This window comes from Lithobates pipiens, unplaced genomic scaffold (genome assembly GCF_037356315.1).
Source record: "Lithobates pipiens isolate NorthernLeopardFrog02 unplaced genomic scaffold, aLitPip1_a1.2 Scaffold_25, whole genome shotgun sequence".
Lineage (NCBI taxonomy): Eukaryota > Metazoa > Chordata > Amphibia > Anura > Ranidae > Lithobates > Lithobates pipiens.
In genome coordinates, this window is record NW_027507787.1 from 185779388 (window position 1) to 185800824 (window position 21437).

General features: G+C 42.6%; 1 protein-coding gene across 2 annotated transcripts in view; it reads right to left on the reverse strand.

Annotated features, from left to right (window-relative positions):
* The window catches only part of NT5C2 (5'-nucleotidase, cytosolic II), a 180989-nt gene that overhangs the window by 25208 nt on the left and 134344 nt on the right, over positions 1-21437 (reverse strand). For both annotated transcript variants that reach the window (XM_077455292.1, XM_077455291.1), the window contains exons 7-10: positions 14835-14892; positions 12725-12818; positions 10437-10490; positions 6335-6418 (exon numbers count right to left, since the gene is read on the reverse strand). In XM_077455292.1, the coding sequence (XP_077311418.1) occupies positions 6335-6418; positions 10437-10490; positions 12725-12818; positions 14835-14892 (290 nt within the window). The remainder of the gene's footprint in view (positions 1-6334; positions 6419-10436; positions 10491-12724; positions 12819-14834; positions 14893-21437) is intronic.

The following is a 21437-nucleotide window of genomic DNA, read 5'->3' on the forward strand; positions in this document are numbered from 1 at the left end:
CAGTGTTATATATACTCTAAACAGATCCCTATATACAACTATATATATATATATATATATATATATATATATATATATACATACATACACACACACAAACACACACACACACAACAAGGGAGCAGGGTTTGTTGAAAATCTGATGGTGGCATGTGGGTTGCAAAATTCAGCTGAAAATATACTTTGTTCCCATATAATTAATAGCTTTTCTGAGGGCAGTTCTATTTGTTATCATGGCTACAAATCATTGAGGTCTGCTCCACATATTCTATTGCCTTTTGATCCCATACTGCTGGCAGCACAGCTCCGATCTCTAGGAGCATCCCTTAACACACCACAGGAGGGAGTTGTTCTATTGCACCTTTCAGTTTCTACTGCTCCTTGATCCTGTTTTTTGGAGTATCCAGAAGAAATGCGGGACCACCACTGGATTTGCTGAACTTCTGATTGTAATGGTTGGACATAACCATTATTTTTTTGTTTTTTGGACTAAGCTACATACCGGAGTGTTTGTTTTAAGTTTTTTTTCAGTTTGATTTCTGGTATAATGACAGGGGGGATATGGTTAAATGTCACAGCTCATCGCTCTAGTGACTGGTTACCCAGTCTTACACAGATACCACATAGGTAGCAATGTACTGTTTTTACCCAACTGAGATGCATTCTTGTATCAAGGTGGGCGTGGCTGAGGAGGTTAAAATTCTGTCTTGGAATGCAAGAGGCTTAAACAACAAATACAAAAGAGCCTCAGTATTCCAATAGCTGAAACAGACAAAGCCACATAGCGTTTTCCTACAGGAGACACACCTGGATGGTAATAATATTCTGGCTCTGCGTAGGCCATGGATACAAAGAGTCCCCCATTCTACTTACTCTACCTTTGCTAGAGGTGTCTCCATTTTCATTATTAAAGCCATACCCTGTACTATCCACAAGGTGGTTTCTGATCCGGAGGGGGGGGGGGGGGTGATATGTGGCCTACGTATACCCATCTCTGCCTTTTCAGGTTTAGGTCTTTGCGGTTCCTCCTCAAAATCTTTGGTCCGGTCGTCCTTCCGTCAAAGATTTCTATCAAACCCATATAGATCAATAGGCCCCCAGACTGGGTCTACTTCTTGAACACTGCCTTGAAAAAGATACTCTGCCAGATTCAATGTTAGATGCTTATATGATCCTTTTACTTAAGCCTGGGAAGGTCCTGTTGGCGTGTGCATCATATCATCCTATAGCTCTATTGAACATGGATTTAAAGATTCTGACCAAAGTATTAGCGACCAAGTTAGCTGCGGTCATCCCTTCCATAGTTAATATGGACCAGATGGGGTTCATGCCAGGTAAATCTACAGATACAAATCTGAGAAGACTTTTCACTCATTTACAACTTCCCTCTATGGATTCCGAGACCAGAATAGTGGTATCAATAGACATAAAGAAAGCTTTCGATTCAGTCGACTAGGCAAGGGTGCCGTTATCCCCCTTCCTATTTGCTCTTTCAATGGAACCGCTAGCTGTTGCCCTTAGGTCATCGGGGGAGGGGAAAGCTATAATGGTAGGCTTGATTAACGAGTCCTTTGCACTTTATGCTGAAGATTTGCTCCCGTTTCTTAAAGACCCAGGAGCTTCACTGCAGGCAGCGCTAGAAATTTTGAATTAGTATGCTACGTTTTCGGGGTTGACGGTGAATTGGAGAAAGTTGTCTATTCTGCCGCTAGACGAGAGACCCGGAGAGGAGTTAACCCAGATCACCCGTTACAATGGGTCTCATCTCTTAAATACCTAGGGTTAAAAATCACAGCAAATGTGCATGATTACATCCTTTAATTTAATTCCCCTACTGACGCTCCTTAAGGAGAAGGCACTGGCCTAGAACTAAGTTACCCCAGTCTTTGATAGGCCAGATTAACTTGCTTAAAATTAAACTACTCCCGGTCATTCTCTACTTCCTTAGACATGCGCCAAAATGGGTTCCTAAACCCTACTTTAGAAAGTTGGATGGCACAGTCAGTTCCTTCCTATGGGCTCCTAAATCCCCTAGAATAGAAATCAGGGTGCTCCAGGAACCAGGGGATCAGGGGGGTTTGTCTTTTCCCACCTGACAGCAGAAATATTATTTGGCTGGCCTAATGGTGTTTGTCCATCAGTGGCTACAGGCAGATGATGGGGATTTGGCCACCGCTCTGGAGGCAGCTCACCTAGGGTCCAAAAATGCTTGAGACTGGCCATTTATAGAGGATTCAAATCTAACCTCCCATTAACTTTCACAATGAAAGCAACTAAAAGGGCCTGGGAAACTGCAACAAAGCTAGTGTGTCCTAGTTATACAGGTATCACCCCCTCTACCCCTCTGTGGATGAACCGTGCACTGTCCCATTTTTATTGGATAACTGATCCTATGCTGTGAGCAGTTAGGGGATTTAAAACATTGAAGGACATAACTAGTTATGGAGAGCTGTTGACCTTTACACAAATGAAAGCATAGCATGATCTTTTTAACAGTTTAGATTTTTCCAACTTCGGCATGCATCCAGGGTACAGTTTTGGTAGATGAGGGTGGAATCCCTGCCCTCAGATCTTGAAAACCTACTAACGCAAGAGGAACTCACCAAGCCGCTTTTGGTGACTCCTCAGGCCCTAGTCAGATGTAGGGCAAAATAGTAAGCTATGGTTTCTGACATGCAGGGGGAGGACTGGGACAATTTGTGGACTCTACCCTTTAAACACGTTGTATCAGTTAGGGATAGGTTGATCCAATTCAAATTACACAGGTACTATACCCCAGCCAGATTAGCCAAGATTTTTTACTCCGTCTCTGCTGAGTGCTACAGATGCTCCTTCTCGCCCGCTGACACAGGTGCCCACAAATCCAGCAGTTTTGGACTGAGGTCACTTCCTGTGTCTCGGATCTTTTGGCGATCCCAATTCCTTTGGCTGTTAGGGTTTTTGTCTATTGGTTCTAGTGGACAAGGTAGTGCCTTGTAGGGCCCTTAGAACTCTGTTTAATATTTTGTTCTTTCATGGGAGAAAAGCCATTCTGCTGAATTAGAAGAAACCGGGGGCTCTGATGTGGTATTTTGGAAGGGCTTAATAAATTCCATGATGCCATATTATAAGGCCACGTACATAATCAGAAGCTGTAGAAAGAAATTTGACAAGGTATGGCAAGCATGGTACAACTCCAATGACACAGTAGGATAATAGTTGGACCTAAAAATAACTGGAACAAAGGGGAAGTGCAAGTTATCTATCTTGGGCGACTCTTCATGACACAAGTGAGAACCTAGCTATATATGGTTAAATATCCCAGTATTCAAAATAGTAATGGATGTTTGTTGCCAATTTACATGACGTGGGTTACTAAACGTGTTCTATATCATATCTCTCTCATATATATATATATATATATTACACATACATACATGTATATATATATATATATATTACACATACATACATGTATGTATATATATATATATATATATATATATATATATATATATATATATATATATATATATATATATATATATATATATATATATATTTCTTTATTTTATATCATATACTTGTTTTATATCATCTCTCCAGTTATCAGCAGACTTTCTGGAAGGCCTGGGTGGAGCTTTAAGGGGGGGGGGGGGGGGTGGTGTTAGTTGGACTACGTTAGTTTATATGCAAATACACTAACTTTTTGGGCCCTGCGTGGCTGCAAATTAGAGCTGTAGTCATGTTGACTCAGTTTAGTTCCATGTAATGTTTTGATCAGCGCAACATTTAATAAAAATAATTTTTCAAAAAATAAAAATATCAAATTTTTTCATAAAATTTAGGTCAATATGTGTTCTGCTAAATATTTTGTGTAAAAAAAATCCCAATAAGCAAATACTGATTGGTTTGTGCAAAAGTTAAAGCATTTACAAACTATGGGATAATGGGGGGGAACAAAACAAAACAACACAGCCACCATTTAGAAGGACTGGTAGCTAAAATAGATAACATTTGTTCTTGGGTTTCGCTACCATCAGAAGCAATGTGTTATATATTTTATATGTGAAATTAAAAACTGTTGGTTCTACCATCAATGAGTTGGTGATGTCCTACCTCTGCTGCACTAAAATCCTTAACAGTGTTATCAGCCCTCCCAATCCAGCCTGTGGACTTTAGAACCTACCCCTAGGTTACGGAAATCAGGAGAGGGTGAGGTGTTCTGTAGTCCAAATCCGGAAGGTGACAATGCTGCTGCTCAACACATACAGCAAAGGAAACTAACACGGTCACCAACACAGGAAGTGTTTTATGGGCCGGATCACCGGGTGAAAATAAAGAAAAAAGCTTTAAAAAAACAAAAACAAATGCAGCCACTCCTAAGTACAGGTAAGTTGCAGTATTATATTTTTTATAGTAATACACTTTAACAAGCCACAAACACCTTGCTAATACCAGTAACTCAGATGAGTTTTCTTCTATGTACAACTCTTGCAAAAATGCACATCTGCTCTATAGTTACAAGTTAACCCTGGTCACGAAGTATCTGATCAATACACTGAAGGCACAAGTGGCCTGAAAAAAGCACTAATGAAATTGTACTGACGTTTATGAAAAGTAAATGCTGAATTTATAAAAACTCAATGTATTGAAACTGAAGACTGGGCATTTTTGTGTAGTAAAATGAGCCGTCTTACCAGCTGGCTTATGTCTGTGTACTAAAGTTAAACTCAGTGACCTCTCTGCAGCTCTGCTATATACAGAAATGCTGTTTACCCAATACTCTGCTTTAAATGTGACCCATCAGCGTGAACCTTTACCCAGACTGGCTGGGTTCAAGTTCAAAGTAAACATGTCATGAGCAAAATCCAGCTGCTGAGCTGTCTCACTAAGTTTTACAACCGAGTGAACTCAGAAGTATGTGGACCAGTAAAATCTTCATCTTCTGTCCAGTCATTGACCCAAAGAACTGAAACAAGAGAGTCACTTTGACAGCCAGACGAGAAGCATTTTCAGCAGTAGAGCTCAGCAACCGCAACATTTATGTCTAGTTTCATGAATTGTCTCTTTTAAGGTCTTTTATGCTTTTGTGTCCCTGGTCACTAATTTTAAATAAGGATGCTGTAGTCATTCTCTCCTCAGCTTGAAATGGCTCTCAGGACCTTTTCACCACACAATGCTGTGTGCTGCAATGCAGTTGGTTAAGCAGACCATTCAAAACGAATGAGGTGAAACGCATATCAATGCATGCAAAAATGTGGCAGGATTTATGGCAGTGCACATGCATTTTTGTGCTATAGCGCACATGCATTTTGGAGGTGTGTTTGACTGGCATTCACAATAAATGGCACTGCAGAACGCTAATGCATGTTAAGTGTGTTGTCATGTGTTATTGCAACGCAATAGTGTGAATGGGACCTTAACCCTTTCACACCAACCGTACAGAAATATGTGGCCCCACAGGACTGGGCTTTTTTCCATGGGGCTGCATATTTGCATATCTCCCTATGTGGTGGGAGCGCGCCTCTGACTGGCTATCACAGTGATCAGTCATTGTGAAGCCCACCCCCATATTTTCTTTCTCTGTGAATGGAGGCGAGAGAGAGAGAGAGAGTAGAAAAAAAAAAAAACTAAATAATAATAAATGTAAAAAATAAAATACAAAAAAAATGCCTGGATCAAGGTTTCCTCTAGGTCAGCGTCAGGGTTAGCGTTTAGGTCAGGATCAGTATACCCCCCCCCCTTAGTATCAGTCATGTCAATTGAGACACGGCGGCCGAACTAGCACAGCTACTTCTCCCAATTTGACATCTGTGACGAAGCAGGCGCATGCCTATGAATGCAGGCAGTATGAGTTTATAGACACACATCTGCACCCATACAGATGTCAAATTGGGAGCAGCAGCTGTGTCCCAGTTGACATGAATGGGACTGCCTGCATGGTTGTGCACAGAACACCTGTGCATCCCATGCAGGCAAGCATGGTCCTTCACACGGGCATACGCTTTGGTGCCTGTGTGCTCAAGGCCTATTAACACATCCCTAAGATTTCTGATACAAGGCATTTTTTAAGCAAAATATTATTGCTAGGTATACAATGCTAAATGACAGTTATTGTCCAAATGCTGAAAAGATCAGCTCCCAGCTCCTACTTTCTGACTGCATGTGTTATAACCCTCCCGTCTACGCCCCAAAGTGTGAATGCACACCTTATCAGGGCCTAGATCTACCAATGTTACATAGGAAGGGGTTAAAGAAAATTAGGCTGTTGCCACACTCATCTCAGAGGAGTCTGCATGCTCTCTAGTACCCTGGCAACATACAGTGATGTGAATATTTAATTAGCACTTACGTGAGTATATTTATAGTCGCTGTTGGTGACCAGAAAAATCTTCCCCACTTCATTCATACGACTCAGCAGGAGAGGCAGTTTGGACTGAAAGGGAATATAGAGATGTAAAAAGCTCCACAATAAAAATAATAAGTCTTTTTCAGTAAAGCAATTCAAAAATAAATGACAATATGCAAAGTGCAACAATCCACAACAACCAGTCAGTAAGAATATACAAAGAACACAACTCGCATCAACCAATCAGGTGTCAGTTTATTCAAATCTGTGCACTAACAACTAACACAGCTGAATCCGTGCTGTAGTTCAGGTTTGGATTGGCCTTGTAATTGTCTATGGAGTTGATTTTAGAATTCAATCAGCATTTTTCTAAGTTTTTAAACAATGGTGTTGTGAAATGTAAAGGGTACAGGAGTGGTCCCACCAAGCATACTCTTCTTTTCTTCCAATTTAATTAAAAAATCTCTGCACTGAGGTTTTACTACCAGATATTAATGCAGCTCCTGCAAAGATCCTCTCTGTGTGTATGTTTTAATCTGCAGCCAAAATAAAATGCATAAAATTTGTGACAACATTTTTGATTTCTCTAGCTTCTTTTAAAGTTTTATTTGCTTAAAGCTCAACTCTGGGAACATTTAGAATTATTCTCTGCAGTTGGGCTGCACTTGCCATGCAAGGATTAGTAACCTTTTTTAGTCTAGTGAAGAGGAGAAACAATTTTACTTACCTGATCCTCCGCTCCCCCGGCAGACAGTGCTCCTCCATGCTCTGGGGACACATTTAAATAGTTTTTTGCTCCCCTAGAACAGGCACAGCACACTGCAAGGGCTAATTCATTAGTTGCCTAGAGTTGGATTTACTGCAAACCGTAATGGCTAAGGCCAGCCATACACTGAGCAAATTTCTTTCCTAGATTTTCCAGGTTGCAGGAAGAAATTTGCTAGATTCCCCCATCAATACAGTGTTGATGGGGGAATCCTTCCTGCCGGGCCATAATCTTCTCTCAGCAGGAGCAGGAAGGAGAATCCGGCAGGCTGGTTATACCCAAGTTGATCAATCAACTTGGTACAATCAGCCTGCCCATTAATAGCTAATTATAAAAATCCTAAAAGGTTAACGCTGCACTAAAAAAAATGGTTGGACTATATTGAAAAAGAAAAAAAAAAAAAAAAAAAAAAAAGCAGCTAGCACCAAAAGTCTAATACAAAAACTCAAAAGCAATATAGTGAAAAAAGTGCAGAGCTAATTAAATTAAAATAAAAAATATTTAATAGTAAGTGATGGTGAAAAAGTTCTCAATTAAGGAAACTAAAGCAATTGCCCTATACAAATTGCTGTATTGGTGAACCAATAAATGAATAAAACAATAATATATTAATAAAACCAGAGATAAAGAAAATTCATCCCAAAAATAGTGATGAAAAAATACTCGCTTAATAAAACTAAAATAAATACCACAAAAAGTTGATATTAATATTAAGTGATAATTCATAATCCATAACCATTAGTGATAATGATAGTGACAATAATAGAGACAACATTAGAGGCGAGTCCATATCAATAAAAAAATTGTTAAAAAAATCCATTCTGAAAAATATAATCAATAAAGTGCAAAAAAATAGAAAAGTATTCCACATAACGTGCAAAAATGGCAATCCAACCAGAGATGAGTGAAACCAGATCCTGTATCCAAGGTAGTGACACACCACAAGTGAGTATTAATGCCCTTTATCGGCTCTAGGTGACCACCTTGCAGTGATCTCACTAAGCACAGGGAACTTTTCAGGTTTCCCAAAAACCTATGATAGCTCCTTTCACCGCCACTGCATTCGTAACACACTTTTGCCTGCTTGTAAACTAAGAGAGGGGGTTTGTTTTTTTGCAAAAACACCTTAAGGCTGGGTTTACACTGAAGTGATGGGGGAACGCCGCGAATCCGCGGTGTTTTCCCGCATCGCATGCCTCCCGCCGGCAGTTCACACTGCCCTATGTGGACTGCTGGGAGTGTCAGTGAAATGTTAATGACCCCCCCAGATCAGTTCGCATATCGCAGTGCGATCTGCAAACTCGGACAGGAATCGGATCGCATGGTGTGAACATCCATGCGATCCGATTCTGCTGCGGACCAAAAAAAGTTTCCCGTGCGAGTTTGCGGCGGGTGCGATGCGAATTCAGCCATACTATCTGTATAGCTGAACTCGCATCGCACAGAGATCGGATGTGATTTGCATTGCAGTGCGGTGCGGTGCGAATCACATCCGGTTCTCGCTGCTGCAGCGGTGTGAACCCATCCTAAACCTTGAGAGAAAGCACTGTTCTCCTTTCAGTTCAGCAAGAAAAAAAAGAAAGAAAAAAGGTGAGCCTCCTGTTTTTTCTTCTGGCTGAACTGAACCTTTTGTGGTATTTGCTTTCGTTTTATTAAGTATTTTTTCACACTATTTTTGGGATGAATTTTCTTTATCTCTGGTTTTATTAATATATTATTGTTTTATTAATTTATTGGTTCACCAATACAGAAATGTTTGGGGAAATTGCTTTAGTTTCCTTTCCTTAATTGAGAACTTTTTCACCATCACTTATTAATTTAAAAATATTTTTTATTGTAATTTAATTAGCGCTGCACTTTTTCCATTAATAGTTAGAAGGCTGGAACCAGCTGAGATTTGAACCGTGTATGGCCGGGCTAAGTGAATTTGTCCATCCAGATTTGGCAGCCATCTATTACTACACCTTAAAAATCACTCTGCTTTTGTAAAAAAAAAAAAAAAAAAAAAAAAAGTTATTAAATGACTGTATTTGGGAGAACATTTGACACTATCCCATAACTTGACAAATGCAGCCAGCTTAAACTAGGAGTGGAGGGGAAAAAGTGAGCAAGATAAAAGGAAAGGAACCATTTACAGAGCTTTAGAGAGAGCAGCCTGTAGACCACTTACGTTTCTTATGTTTCTTCTTTCATTTCTATGAATATATGAATCCAAGGGAAAGGTGGGCGATTGTAAAATGTGACACTGATAATGACTTCAAAATGGCAGCTCATGGGACTTACTCTATCCGTGGCAATAATTTGAAGCCAAGGTGAATACACTATTATTTTTTGCAACAAAAGAAAATTGATTCCCCCATCCACATATTTGAGGTGGATTGTGGAATGCCTCCTGCTGAGCTATTGTATTCTGACAGTGGAGAGACTTCAACTCCATCAGAATACACTCATCAGCCCTGATCAAGAGAACATTTTCCAATAGGCTGGTTGTACAGAAGTCGATGGAAAGGTTGACCTATGTACAACCAGCCTGCCATAGATGGAACAAAATTTGTCTAGTCCGTGCTGAACCGTCTGAATTTCAATCTAGCTATTCCTGGCTTTATTCCTGCCTCCGTGTGTTTCCATGCAGTGCCTTATTACTTAACCTTTTATCCAATTGTAGGTGTGGGTATAGGTCTCCTAAAGTGTTACTACACCCATGACCCTGCTTTCACTATATCTTGTCTCCCACAGTACACGGAAATGCAATTATTTTAGTAAATATAAACTGATAAATACCTTTTCTTATCAGCAGTATATAGCAGTCTTGTGACTTCTATCAGTTTCTGGTTAAAGCTTGTAGAAGAAGTTTTTATTCTACTTACTCCCACTGCCCTATGAGGCTGCTTGACCCCTGACCCTCTGGACAGTGCTGATTGGCCCTGCGCAGATCACATGCTCCCTCTCAAAAAAATAAAAACACTTTAGCAATACACACCAAACTAAGCATGTGCAGAGTGACTGCAAAGGCTCTGCGTTATCAGGAGAGGAGGACAGTGGAAAAAGGGGATAAGACAGGAACAAACAGCCTTTTTACACAATGCAGAGGATTAACCCCTTCGGTTCCACAGTGAGTATAACCAGTATGCTTTACTGCATATACAGACTGATTTTACTGTTGTGGGTTTAACAACACTAAAATAAACACGAAAATAAACCACTAATAAAATCCACCTATGCAGCCGCTTTTCAATAAAAAGAAAAGGGGAAAAAAAAAAACACAAATACATTTGTCTCCTGAGCACATCAATATTATACCTGCCAAATTGATTTCAGGGCCCAGAAAAACATACTTACATCTTTCACAACATACTTTGGAAAATTCTCCACGGTCTTCTCCTTAAGCGATCCCTGAAAAAGAAAGACACAGGAATTAAGTGTCCTGCCCGCCACACATTGAATGCAAAATCTTGGAAAAACAAACAGTCTGTTTCTGATTCATACCGTAGATAGACTGTAAAAACAAAGCTAAATCTGCTTTACATTCCTAAATGAATACAGATCCCGTATAACCACAGCTCAACAAAAGCAGCTTCAGAGTTATTAAATAGTGAAACGTAGGGGTCAGCTTATGAAGTATTGCTGCATAAAGCAATAAATCACAGCGATGTACTTTTCAATTGTGTTTTGCGCTCTCCATTGATTTCAGAACCATTTACATAGACCACATTGCTTTTAAGTTTTAGAAGAGAAATAGTGGAGTGCAGTCACTTTAGAATTGAATGTTCCAAGAAACTGTCAATTTAATTTTGCTTTAAAGCATTTGTAAAATGCTGCAATTTTCTTTTTTTTTTTTTACTTGTAAGGCAAAGGCATAATGTGCTAGTATGCATTGTGTACTAGCATATTGCGTGAAATTTACCTTAAAATGAAGGAGTGCAGCATTGCGATGTCATCACTGGAGATGGCATCCATCTTCACCTGGTCTTCCTTCCGGGTTCGCGGACTCCGGCTCTGTGACTGGCTGGAGTCACTCCCACACGCATGGCACAGGGCTCTGAAGGAACAGCACGGGCGCCATTCCTTCAGAGCGCATGTGCCAGTGATTTGTCTGGCTGCATGTACAGTAAATATCTTCTAAACGGTGCATGTTTAGGGGATGTATACACTACCTATAGGTAAGCCCTATAGCCTTATTATAGCTTTACCTATAAGTAAAACTTAAAAGATGAAAATGTACTTCCCCTTTAAAACATTTCTTAAAGATGAACTTTAAGTAGTTATATTTTGCCCTCCCTAGTTTCTACTTTCCTCAACATGCTAATGACATTTTTAAATAAAAGCTTTCCAATTTCATTACATACCTATTTAGAGATTCTGTGACATTACTGGGTCTTTGTGCTTCTCTAAACAATACAGAAAGATTAGAACTAATGGAAGGGGCTGGCATGGAACTGTAAATAGTTTTCTGAAAAAAATCACAGCTCCCTGCTCAAGGCAGGTTCCACTCAAGAGTGCTCAGACCTGATGCAAGCAGTTTGTTGGATCTTGGGAGGAGTAATGGACATCTCAAGATGCCGTGACGTGTAGAGATCTGTCAGGTGTGTATTCCTAGGCAGGCTGCTTATACTGAGCATTTATGATTAAAAAAACTGAAATCTGAACTAAAAAAAAAATATCGAATGAATGAAACAAGCAGGCCAGGGGTAGCAAGGCTGCTAGATGACGCTGGATGCCCTCCAGTCTGGAATTAAAGTAATTTAAAAGGAATTTTTTTTAAAATAACAAACATTTTATACTTATCTGTTCTGTACAGTGGTTTTGCACAGAGCAGCCCAGATCCTCCTCTTCTCGGGTCCTCAGTCGGTGTTCCTGGCTTCTTCCTCCTGCCAAGTGCCCCCAGAGCAGGCAGCTTGCAATGGGGGCTCCCGAGCAGCTGCTCTGTGTGTCCATTCACACACAAAGCCGGAGCTCTGCCTTTCCCCGTCTCTTTCCTCATTGCCTGCGACTTACAGCAGTTGGAGCCAAGGTCTCAGCCAATGAGGCGGTAGAGTCCCCAGAGAGCCAAGGCTCTCATGCACCTTGCTGGATCCCGATGGGGCTCAGGTACGTATTAGGGGGGCTGCTGCACAGAGGTTTTTTTTTTAGAATGCATTAAGGTAAAAAACCTTGGGCCTTTAGAACCAATTTTAGGGCATGCTCTGTCTAACTTGTTGCAGCTTCTAATGCACACTATGGAAAGCTCAGAGTGTGCTGTAAAATCAGAGTAAGTCAGCACAGGAAAAGAGACTGTACAGTTGTACAGGACTGAAGGTAAAGCTGGAGTTCAGTTTTAAATGTTTTTCAAGATAACAGAAAGGTTATAATGGTTAGCCCAGAAGCCACAAAGTCATGTTAAGACAATGACGCACGGCTAGATCAAGTCATTTTATCCGAATCTATGTACATTTGCACAGATTTGTTGCTTTAAAGCAATTTTCCCAGGATTGAGGTCATGGTGCTGTAAATGGGAAAGGCTTTACAATTCTGTGCTAGCTCAGTTTAATGGATATGCATTACTTTTAACAATGACAATATGGTGAGGCTATCCTGTAACCTTCAGAAGGCAGAACAATCATGATTTAACACGTACAAGTCAGTGTTACCTTATAATGAACCCAATCAACAGCATCTCTGACATCCTGGAACATGCTCCGGAATGACATGAACAGATCTCCATCTTTAAATCCCTTTTCACAGCTGCAGTATAAAAACAGGATATTTTTAATATGTGAATAGTTAGAAGGTTAGGTTGCCATTATATACTAACTAATCCAAGGATTTCAAACCTGCAGATTTATAAATTGGAATAGCAACCCAGTGCCCTATAGCAGACACCTTCTTACCTGCACTAGAGACAATCTGGTTAAAAAAATTGAATTGTCAGTTCCACACTCTAACCGAGGGGTAGGAAACCTTTTGAGCACAGTGTGCCAAAAAATGTTTTTAAAAAAATTGATTGTGCCGCTTTTATAATAAAAAAATGTCTTCTTTGCTCTCTCAAGCATGAAAATGATTTTTTAATCCGTACTTCAATATGTCTACTTTTTATTTCTGGTATCACATAATTTGTCTTATATTCTGTACATGTAATTTATTTTAACATAAAATAAAAATTTTTGAACGAGAAAATGATTTTTTATAAAGTAAATAATGTAAACTACTTGAGTAGTAGTACGAAATTAACATTCTGCACTTTCACGCCTCAGATCAGCCCCAATTCCTGCAACTCCACACCCTCAGATCACTGTCCCCCCTGCACATCTGCCCCACCATTGTAACCCCCTGCACATCTGCCCCACCCCTGTAACCCCCTGCACATCTGCCCCACCATTGTAACCCCCTGCACATCTGCCCCACCATTGTAACCCCCTGCACATCTGCCCCACCCCTGTAACCCCCTGCACATCTGCCCCACCCCTGTAACCCCCTGCACATCTGCCCCACCCCTGTATCCCCCTGCACATCTGCCCCACCCCTGTATCCCCCTGCACATCTGCCCCACCACTGTAAACCCCTGCTCATCTGACCCACCAATACCCCTCATTTCACATTTGCCCCATTGCTCTACCCTTCTGCTTTTCAGTCCCACCACTGAACCCCCTGCTCATGTGTTCCACCAATGTACCTCCTTTCTCCTCTGTACCCCCTGCTCATCTGTCCCACCACTGTAACCCCCCTGCTCATCTGCCCCACCAATACACCTCATTTCACATCTGCCCCACTGCTCTACCCCCCTGCTTTTCTGCCCCAACACAGAACACCCTTGCTCATCTGTCCCACCACTGTAACTCCCTTCTCATGTGTTCCATCGCTGTACCTCCTTTCTCCTCTGCGCATCTGCCCCACCTCTCTATACCCCCTGCTCTTCTGCCCAGCCACTGTAACCCCCCCACTCATGTCTCATAAATGCACCTCCTTTTACATCTGCCCCACCCCTCTGCTCATCTTTCCCACCACTGTAACCCCCTTCACATACGGCAAAACACTGAATCCCCCCCCCCCCACTCATCTGTCCCACCACTGTAAACCCCTGCTTTTCTGTCCCACCGCTGAATCCCCTTCTTATCCCTCCCACTACTGTACCTCCTGCACATCTGCCAAATCAATGTACCCATTTTTTCCTCTTCCCCCACCACTGTACTTCCCTGCACATCTGCTTCACTGCCGTATCCCAAAGCTCTTCTGTATCACTACTGAATCACTTTCTCATCTGCTCTGGTCAGCAAGGGGGTAAATTCTTCCAGGGCTGAAGTGGTTAAAGAGTAACTCCACTTTTGTTGAGAAAAAAAAACATTTCCCTCTGGGGGATCTATGTACATTGCAAGGATTTTAACAAACTTTGTTGCAGATTCCTACCTTTTGTTATCCTGAAGAAAAAGCTGCTTGTCTGTGTCCATGTGCAAAGTGAATGCGAATGGAAATTACTTTTTCCATTAGCTGCAGCACTTTCTACTGTTATGAGAAAAGTGGCAGGGTCTGCATCCCTTTAGAAGTATCACACCAAAAATGACATTTTTATAGGGGATGCCCAAAATCTTACTTGTATCTTAGTGTAGACTTCTGGGAAATCAGTGAGCCAATCACACAAGCAGGAAATAACATTTCTGGGGGCGTTCCGTATATATAAAATATTTACTTATATTTTTACTATTGCAATTGTACACAACAATGCTACAATATGTGAGCACATGTATTATTAAAATAAGCCCGTACCTTGTGTATCTGTCGCAGTTAGTGAAGAAATCTACTAGGCAGGCCAGTAGGTAGGTTTCTGAAATAGACAAAAAAAAAAAAAAAAAGCATTGTGGCAACTATAATGGAATAACAAAACCACATAACTTTCAATGAGTTCTTATGAATTGTGCTTTTTATAGAAAACTACACGAGGAAAAAAAAAAAAAAAAAGCAGAGTTAGTTAACTCTGTTTCCAGTAGTCTTCCAGGGCAGCCCTTGAGAGATGGAGCTACTCCTCACACACAGGAAACAAAATTGCCATTAATTTCTTTAAAAAGGCAGTCCCACAGGTCCCTGGTCAGTCATCCAAGAGAACCGAAGGCCAGAATCTGAAAGACATAAAACATAATAAAACCCCACAAGGTTAAACATTAGGATGGGATCGTGCTGCCCTGGAAGACTACCGGAAACGGAGTTACCAGTAAGAACCAACTCTGCTTTTCCCCCAGTCATCTTCCAGGTCAGCCCTTGAGAGGATAATCAAGTACTCACCAGACTAGGGTGGGACAACAGCTTGGAGGACTTTCCTACCAAAAGCCTGGTCCTGACTGGATATCAGATCTAGCCTGTAATGCTGAACAAAGGTTGAGAATCTTGACCGAGTTGCTGCCCTGCAAATTTGCTCCGGAGTGGCCCCTGCCTTCTCTACCCACAAGGCTGCTGAAGCCCTTGTTGAATGAGCCCTTAGATCTTTTGGTGGTGTTATCTCCATAACTCCGTAGCATTCCAGTATAGCTGCCTTGATACATCTGGCTATGCTCTAAACTCGTTGGTGAATTCCAGATACTGAAGGAGACATCCAACATCTAGAAGGCTTAGTTCTTGCTCTTTGCTGTTGGTTGGTGAATTATAAAATTAAGGTAGTAGTATATCCTTGGATTTATGAAAAGTTGACGTCACTTTTGGTGTAAATCCTGGATTTGAAGGACAAATTCTATCATCATGAATTACAAGAAAAGGCTCTCTGACAGAGCCTGGATTTCCCCTTTCCTACGTGCTGTAGTGATAGCCAGGAGGAAAACGGTTTTGAGTGTCAGCAGGCGTAAAGATGTTTCTTGTAGTGGCTCAAAGAGATTTTTGATGACCCCCCTCAGTACCACAGACAGATCCCACATGGGATATTTGTGTGTCTTGTGTGGTCTGTATTTTGCCAATGCTCTGCAAAAGCGAGAGACCAATGGGTCTTCTTGTAGTGTCCGTTCTAGATACACTGACAGCGCTGCTATCTGGACCTTTAGCATAATGAGCGCTAGACCTTTATCAGCACCTTGCTGTAGGAACTTAATAGTCGGTGTATCCATCTTTTGTCTGTTATTTTCAGCGCACCTGTCATTAAATTTTCTCCAGGTCTTTCTGCAGATGGCCCTGGTGTTCGGCTTCCTAGTGCTCACAAGCATGGCACCACTTTATCTGAAAGTCCTTTTGATCTCAAGATGTCTTCCTAAGTACCCAGGCCGCCCAATTTGAACCTCTCTCGTCTTAGGCCTGTTAGGGGTCCCTGACACATAAGGTTGTCCCTGTGAGGAAGTAGCCACAGCTCTTCTGTTGAGAGACTGAGGAGCTGAGAGAACCAAGCTCTCTTGGGCCAATATGGTGTTACCAGTATGAGCTTTGTTTGCACTTGTAGGAATTTCTTCATCACCCAAGGAATCAGATGTATGGGAGGGAAGGCGTAGCACATCTTGAAATTCCATGGGTTTTGGAGTGCGTGTGTCCCTAGAGGCCAGTCTTGCGGGTTTAGCGATAAGAAATGCTTCACCTGAGTGTTTTACCGGGATGCAAACAGATCTATATTTGGTACTCCCCAGTGGGCTGTAATTTTCCTGAACAACTCTGGGTGCAATACCCATTCTTCTTGGGCGATCTCTTGGCGGCTGAGGAAGTCAGCCACTTGACTGTTTTCCCCTTTTAGATGGGCCGCTCCCAGCGACAGTAGGTTCCCTTTTGCCCATCGACATATCTGGTTGGAGATGTGGCTTTAGGAGGGGCTCCTTGTGCCTCCTTGTTTGTTCACATAAGCTACTGCCATGGAGTTGTCCGACAGGATCAGGGTATGATGACTTCTTAATTGGTCTTTGAGGTGTCCTAAGGCTTTGGCCATTGCCATAAGCTCCCTCCAGTTCGAAGACGCTCGGGCTTCTTCCGGGAACCATCTCCCCCCAGCAGGTTTCCCTGCTAGGTGGGATCCCCATCCCCAACTGCTTGCGTCTGTGGTCAACTTCCGTGAGGTTGGGAAAGAACATGCCAGACCATGGTTTAAATTTGTGTGGACCCTTCACCACGAGCGCGACCTCTTCACGGAGGTTGGGAGTAATAGCGTCCTATCTAGAACTTCTTGTTGATTTCTTAAGAGAAAGACTTGCAGGGGCCTAAGATGATATTTGGCCCATTGTACTGCTGGTATCGTTGAGGGCATCAGACCCAGAACAGACATCAGCTCCCTGATGGATATCGGGCGGTTGTTCTGTACAGAACTTACTCTCTTGACTCTGGGATCTTCTCCTCCGGTAGGAATGTCTTCTGCTCTATAGAGTTGAGCAGATATCCCAGAAACCGGATATTCTGAGTGGGACAAAGGTTGGATTTTTCAATGTTTAAAATCCAGCCTAGTGACTTCAACCATCTGCGAGGTCTTTTACCAGCTGTACATCTGACAATGCTGTGAATAGTAGGTCATCTAGGTACGGTACTACAGTCATCATTTTCAACCTCAGAAGGACCAGGGCTTCTGCTAGCACTTTGGTAAATATCCTCAGTGACAAGGATAGCCCGAAAGGAAGAGCCCTGCTCTGGAAATTATATTCCTTTCCCTCCATCTTCACCGCCAACCTCAGGTATCTCTGGGATTCTTCTTGTATGGGAATGTGGAGATAGGCATCCCTGAGATCCATGGTCGGCATTCAAGTTCCTGGTTAAAGGATATATTTGACTGAGAATATTCCATGCATAATCTTTTGTATTGTATTGTGTGTACTTGGTTCAGGGTTAGATTTAATATCAATCAAAACTCCCCAGAAGGATTTTTGATCACAAACACGTGAAAGTAAAAACCCTTTTGTTTTTCTTCTACTGGGACTGGAGTAAGGACTTTCTGGTCTACCATCTCCTCCACAAACAATGAGAGAGCCCTTGTTTTTTTGGGATCCCTGGGAAGTTTTGTTAATAAAAATCTCTCTGGAGGATGACAATTGAATTCCAAGGAGTAGCCCCTCGACATGATGTCTAGAATGAATTGACTGGCTGTCATCTTCTACCATTAAGGTAGGACGATAACCAGCCTTCCTCCTACTGGCGATTTGTCATCATTGTTTTGGGGTTTGGTTAGAAGGGCCAAAGAGGACTTTACCCTTCGACATCCCTTTGTCGCCCGTCCAGTTCTTTTTGGGGTAGTCTTTCTTCTTGTGGTCGCTCTTTGTCCACGAAAAAACCTTTTGTGGAGGTACGCGCTTTTCAAAATCTGGAAAGTTTTCTTCCTGTCTGTCCTTCTTTCTAGGGCTTTGTCCAAACCTGTCCCGAACAGTCTCCGGAGAATGGGAGGTTGCATAGTCTCATTTTGGATACAGGGTCCCCTGACCAGGTCTTCAACCAAATAGCCTGTGTGGCTGCCACGGCTAGGCCTGCTGATCTTGCTGACAGTTTGACAGACTCAGCGGACGCATCTGCTATGTAGCCGACTGCTTTAGAAAGACCGGTAGGGTTTTCAAAATGTCTTCCCTGTGCATGCCATTTTTTATATGGTCTTGCAGTTAAGAGACCCAAAATTCATTTCCCAAGCTCTTTAGGATAATGTCACCCCTCTCTAAGATGCCCAATGTCTTCAAAGGCCAAGGAAGATTTTTAGGAAATTTTGGATAGTGGCACATCAAATTTAGGATTTTTATTCCACGCTTCCTGTGGACCGTCACTGAAAGGGAACCGCTTCTTATGACTAGCCGCAAACAAGGGCTTCTTTTCTGAATCTGCTCACTCATTCCTCATGAAGTCCAACATCACCTGGTGGAGTGGGAATACTTTGGACTTTTACTTCCTAAGATCTTGATACATCAGGTCATGTTTTTGCTTTCTTCCTCAATCTCCAAAATCTCAGATATGGCCCCAAGTAAGTCCTCTACCTCTTTTAGGACAATTTGTACTTGGGCTCCTTCTTTTCCTCTCCCCCATCCTCCTGCTCTGAATCTGAGCTGTCGGTGACTATTATGCTAACCTCGCTGTTACCCACTCATTCCCTCGCCAGCTCCTGTGACCCTTAGGCGACTGATCTTGGCGAGGCTATGGGAGAGGAACTTTCAAAGTGAGCCGTTGGAGGTTTTACCTCTGCAATGAATTTTTTTAAGATCCTTAAAAGGTGGTAGCCATGTCATCCCTCACGGATCCACAAATATTTATGTAAATTGTACCAGAATGTTCTAGTTTGTCTATGTCTAGTTTGTCTATGCTAACTTGACATTGCGGTTCTGTGCATCACAAGGGCATCTTGGTAGTACATTTTGCACACCGCTTCCTGGGAGTGGGCTTTGGGTCTTTATAGGGCTTTGCCTGCCAAAACAACACTACACTACCCAGACATTACAGCGTGCACACTCAGTGACATCTGAACCCCTTGTAGTGCCCCAGCCTGCTAGGGACCACCACCAACTAGCCAGCTGTTCCCTATATGCCTACCTGTGTCCCACTGGTGCCTGCGTCCATGGTAGCCTAGGCACATGAAAGTTCATCTTCCTACTCCATCCTAAAACCTTCATGATGAATCTCAGGCTGCTGCAGCCCCCCGTCCACGCCAAAAACAGCACCAGCCAGCCATTCCTGTTCTCCGTGCCTTTAAGGGGGCCGGACCAGCTTCCCCGGCGCACGCCGATTACGCCTTCTCCCCATGGAAGTGATGCCCATGTCTTCCAGGTCAAACAGCCTCTGGCCACGGGTACATGCCCCCCCCCCCACCGGAACCAATCAAGGGGACGATGCAACGGCAGATATCTCCACGCCTGGGCTCAGAGGGAGCTGAAATCTGGGACACCCCCTGCCCGCTGCTAAGGACTGTTGCCTTTGGCCGCATACCCACCCTCCTCCACGACAATACAACAGCTCCTGTAAGGTCCACTGATCCCCTGCCACTCAGAGGCTCCACTCCAGTCCACACTGCCTGTGCTATGGCTGTTGCACCTGCAGGGGCCCTGTCCTGGTCAGCTCTTGGGAGATGTTGCCAAAGGATTTGAGGGCTCCATGTCCCCTCCGGATGGAAGGAACACTAAGACTGAACAGGGGCCGGCTTTTAAAGAAATGAATGGCAATGTGCTTACTGTGTGTGAGGAGGAGCTATATCTCTCAAGGGCTGGCCTGGAAGACTGGAGGAAAGATGACATTACTATCATGATCCACTTGACACACAGCGCTAGACCATCCATGAAGGAGCCAACTCAGTAGTATGAGGAAGCTGCTAATAAGCAGTCATTAACTTTATGTATGCGACATCCGGGGTGGAACATTTATGAAACCCCAACCCATAGATTAAAATAATTTTCAGTAATACAATTCATACACATATAGCATAAAAAGCCATCAACTAAGGATGAGCTTGGGGCATGTTATTTGGATATACCGTATTTATCAGGATACAACACGCACAGGCGTATAACATGCACCTTCACTTTAAGGGACGTTTCATTCCTTTCATCAAGGTAAAAAACATTTTCTATTTCTCTGACCCCTCCTTCCATGTGTGAAGGAATTAGAGGAGGAGGAGGAGGAGGAGGAGGAGGAGGAGGAGGAGGAGGAGGAGGAGGAGGAGGAGGAGGAGGAGGAGGGGGGGGGGAATAGATCCAGCACTGTGCAGGGCTCTGTCACTCTTATCCTCTCTTCCTCTTCACACGCCTTTGAGCAACGAACCATTGGCTCCTACCAATAAAATGCACTAAGGAGGACGTGAGGACGGCTCCATAGACACACAGATTGGGAGTGCACAGGCACTGTGTGCCTCCATAGCAAGCAGCTTGCTATGGGGAACAAACAAAGGAGGAGGAGCCAGGATCGTCGCAGAGGACCCAAGAAAAGGAGAATCAGGGGGCTGGTAAGTATAGCATGTTTGTTATTTTAATAAGAAAAAAAACTGACTTCAGTAAAGCTTTAAAGTTCTTTAAACTTATTGGTGAGAAAAGGGACACTTGTATTTGGAAGGAAGGCTGCGCTCTTCCTCCCACTGACAAATGTCAGGGTATTTATTTACAATAGTAGTCCGTTAAGAAATGCCCCTTTGTGAGGTCTGTGCCTCCTTGTCGTGATAAACCCGGCTTACCATTATATTGTGCTGGTAGCTAAGGGATTAAGGGCTCATTCACACTATGGTACATGCATCAGTGTGTGCATAACACTCCGCCATGTGCTTTTTTCACTTGCACTGTGCTGCAATGCATTTTTAACCCACACTGCCATTTTATTTCCCTTTTTTTTCCTTTCTTTCTTGCAGCACATTGCAACTTCATGCTATCTATCCTAGCATCCTAAAGTTGCAACGTGATGTTATATGTGCTGTGTCCTTGTGTTCTTTTATCGTAACCTTTTTTACCATCACTTTAAAGAGGAAGTAAA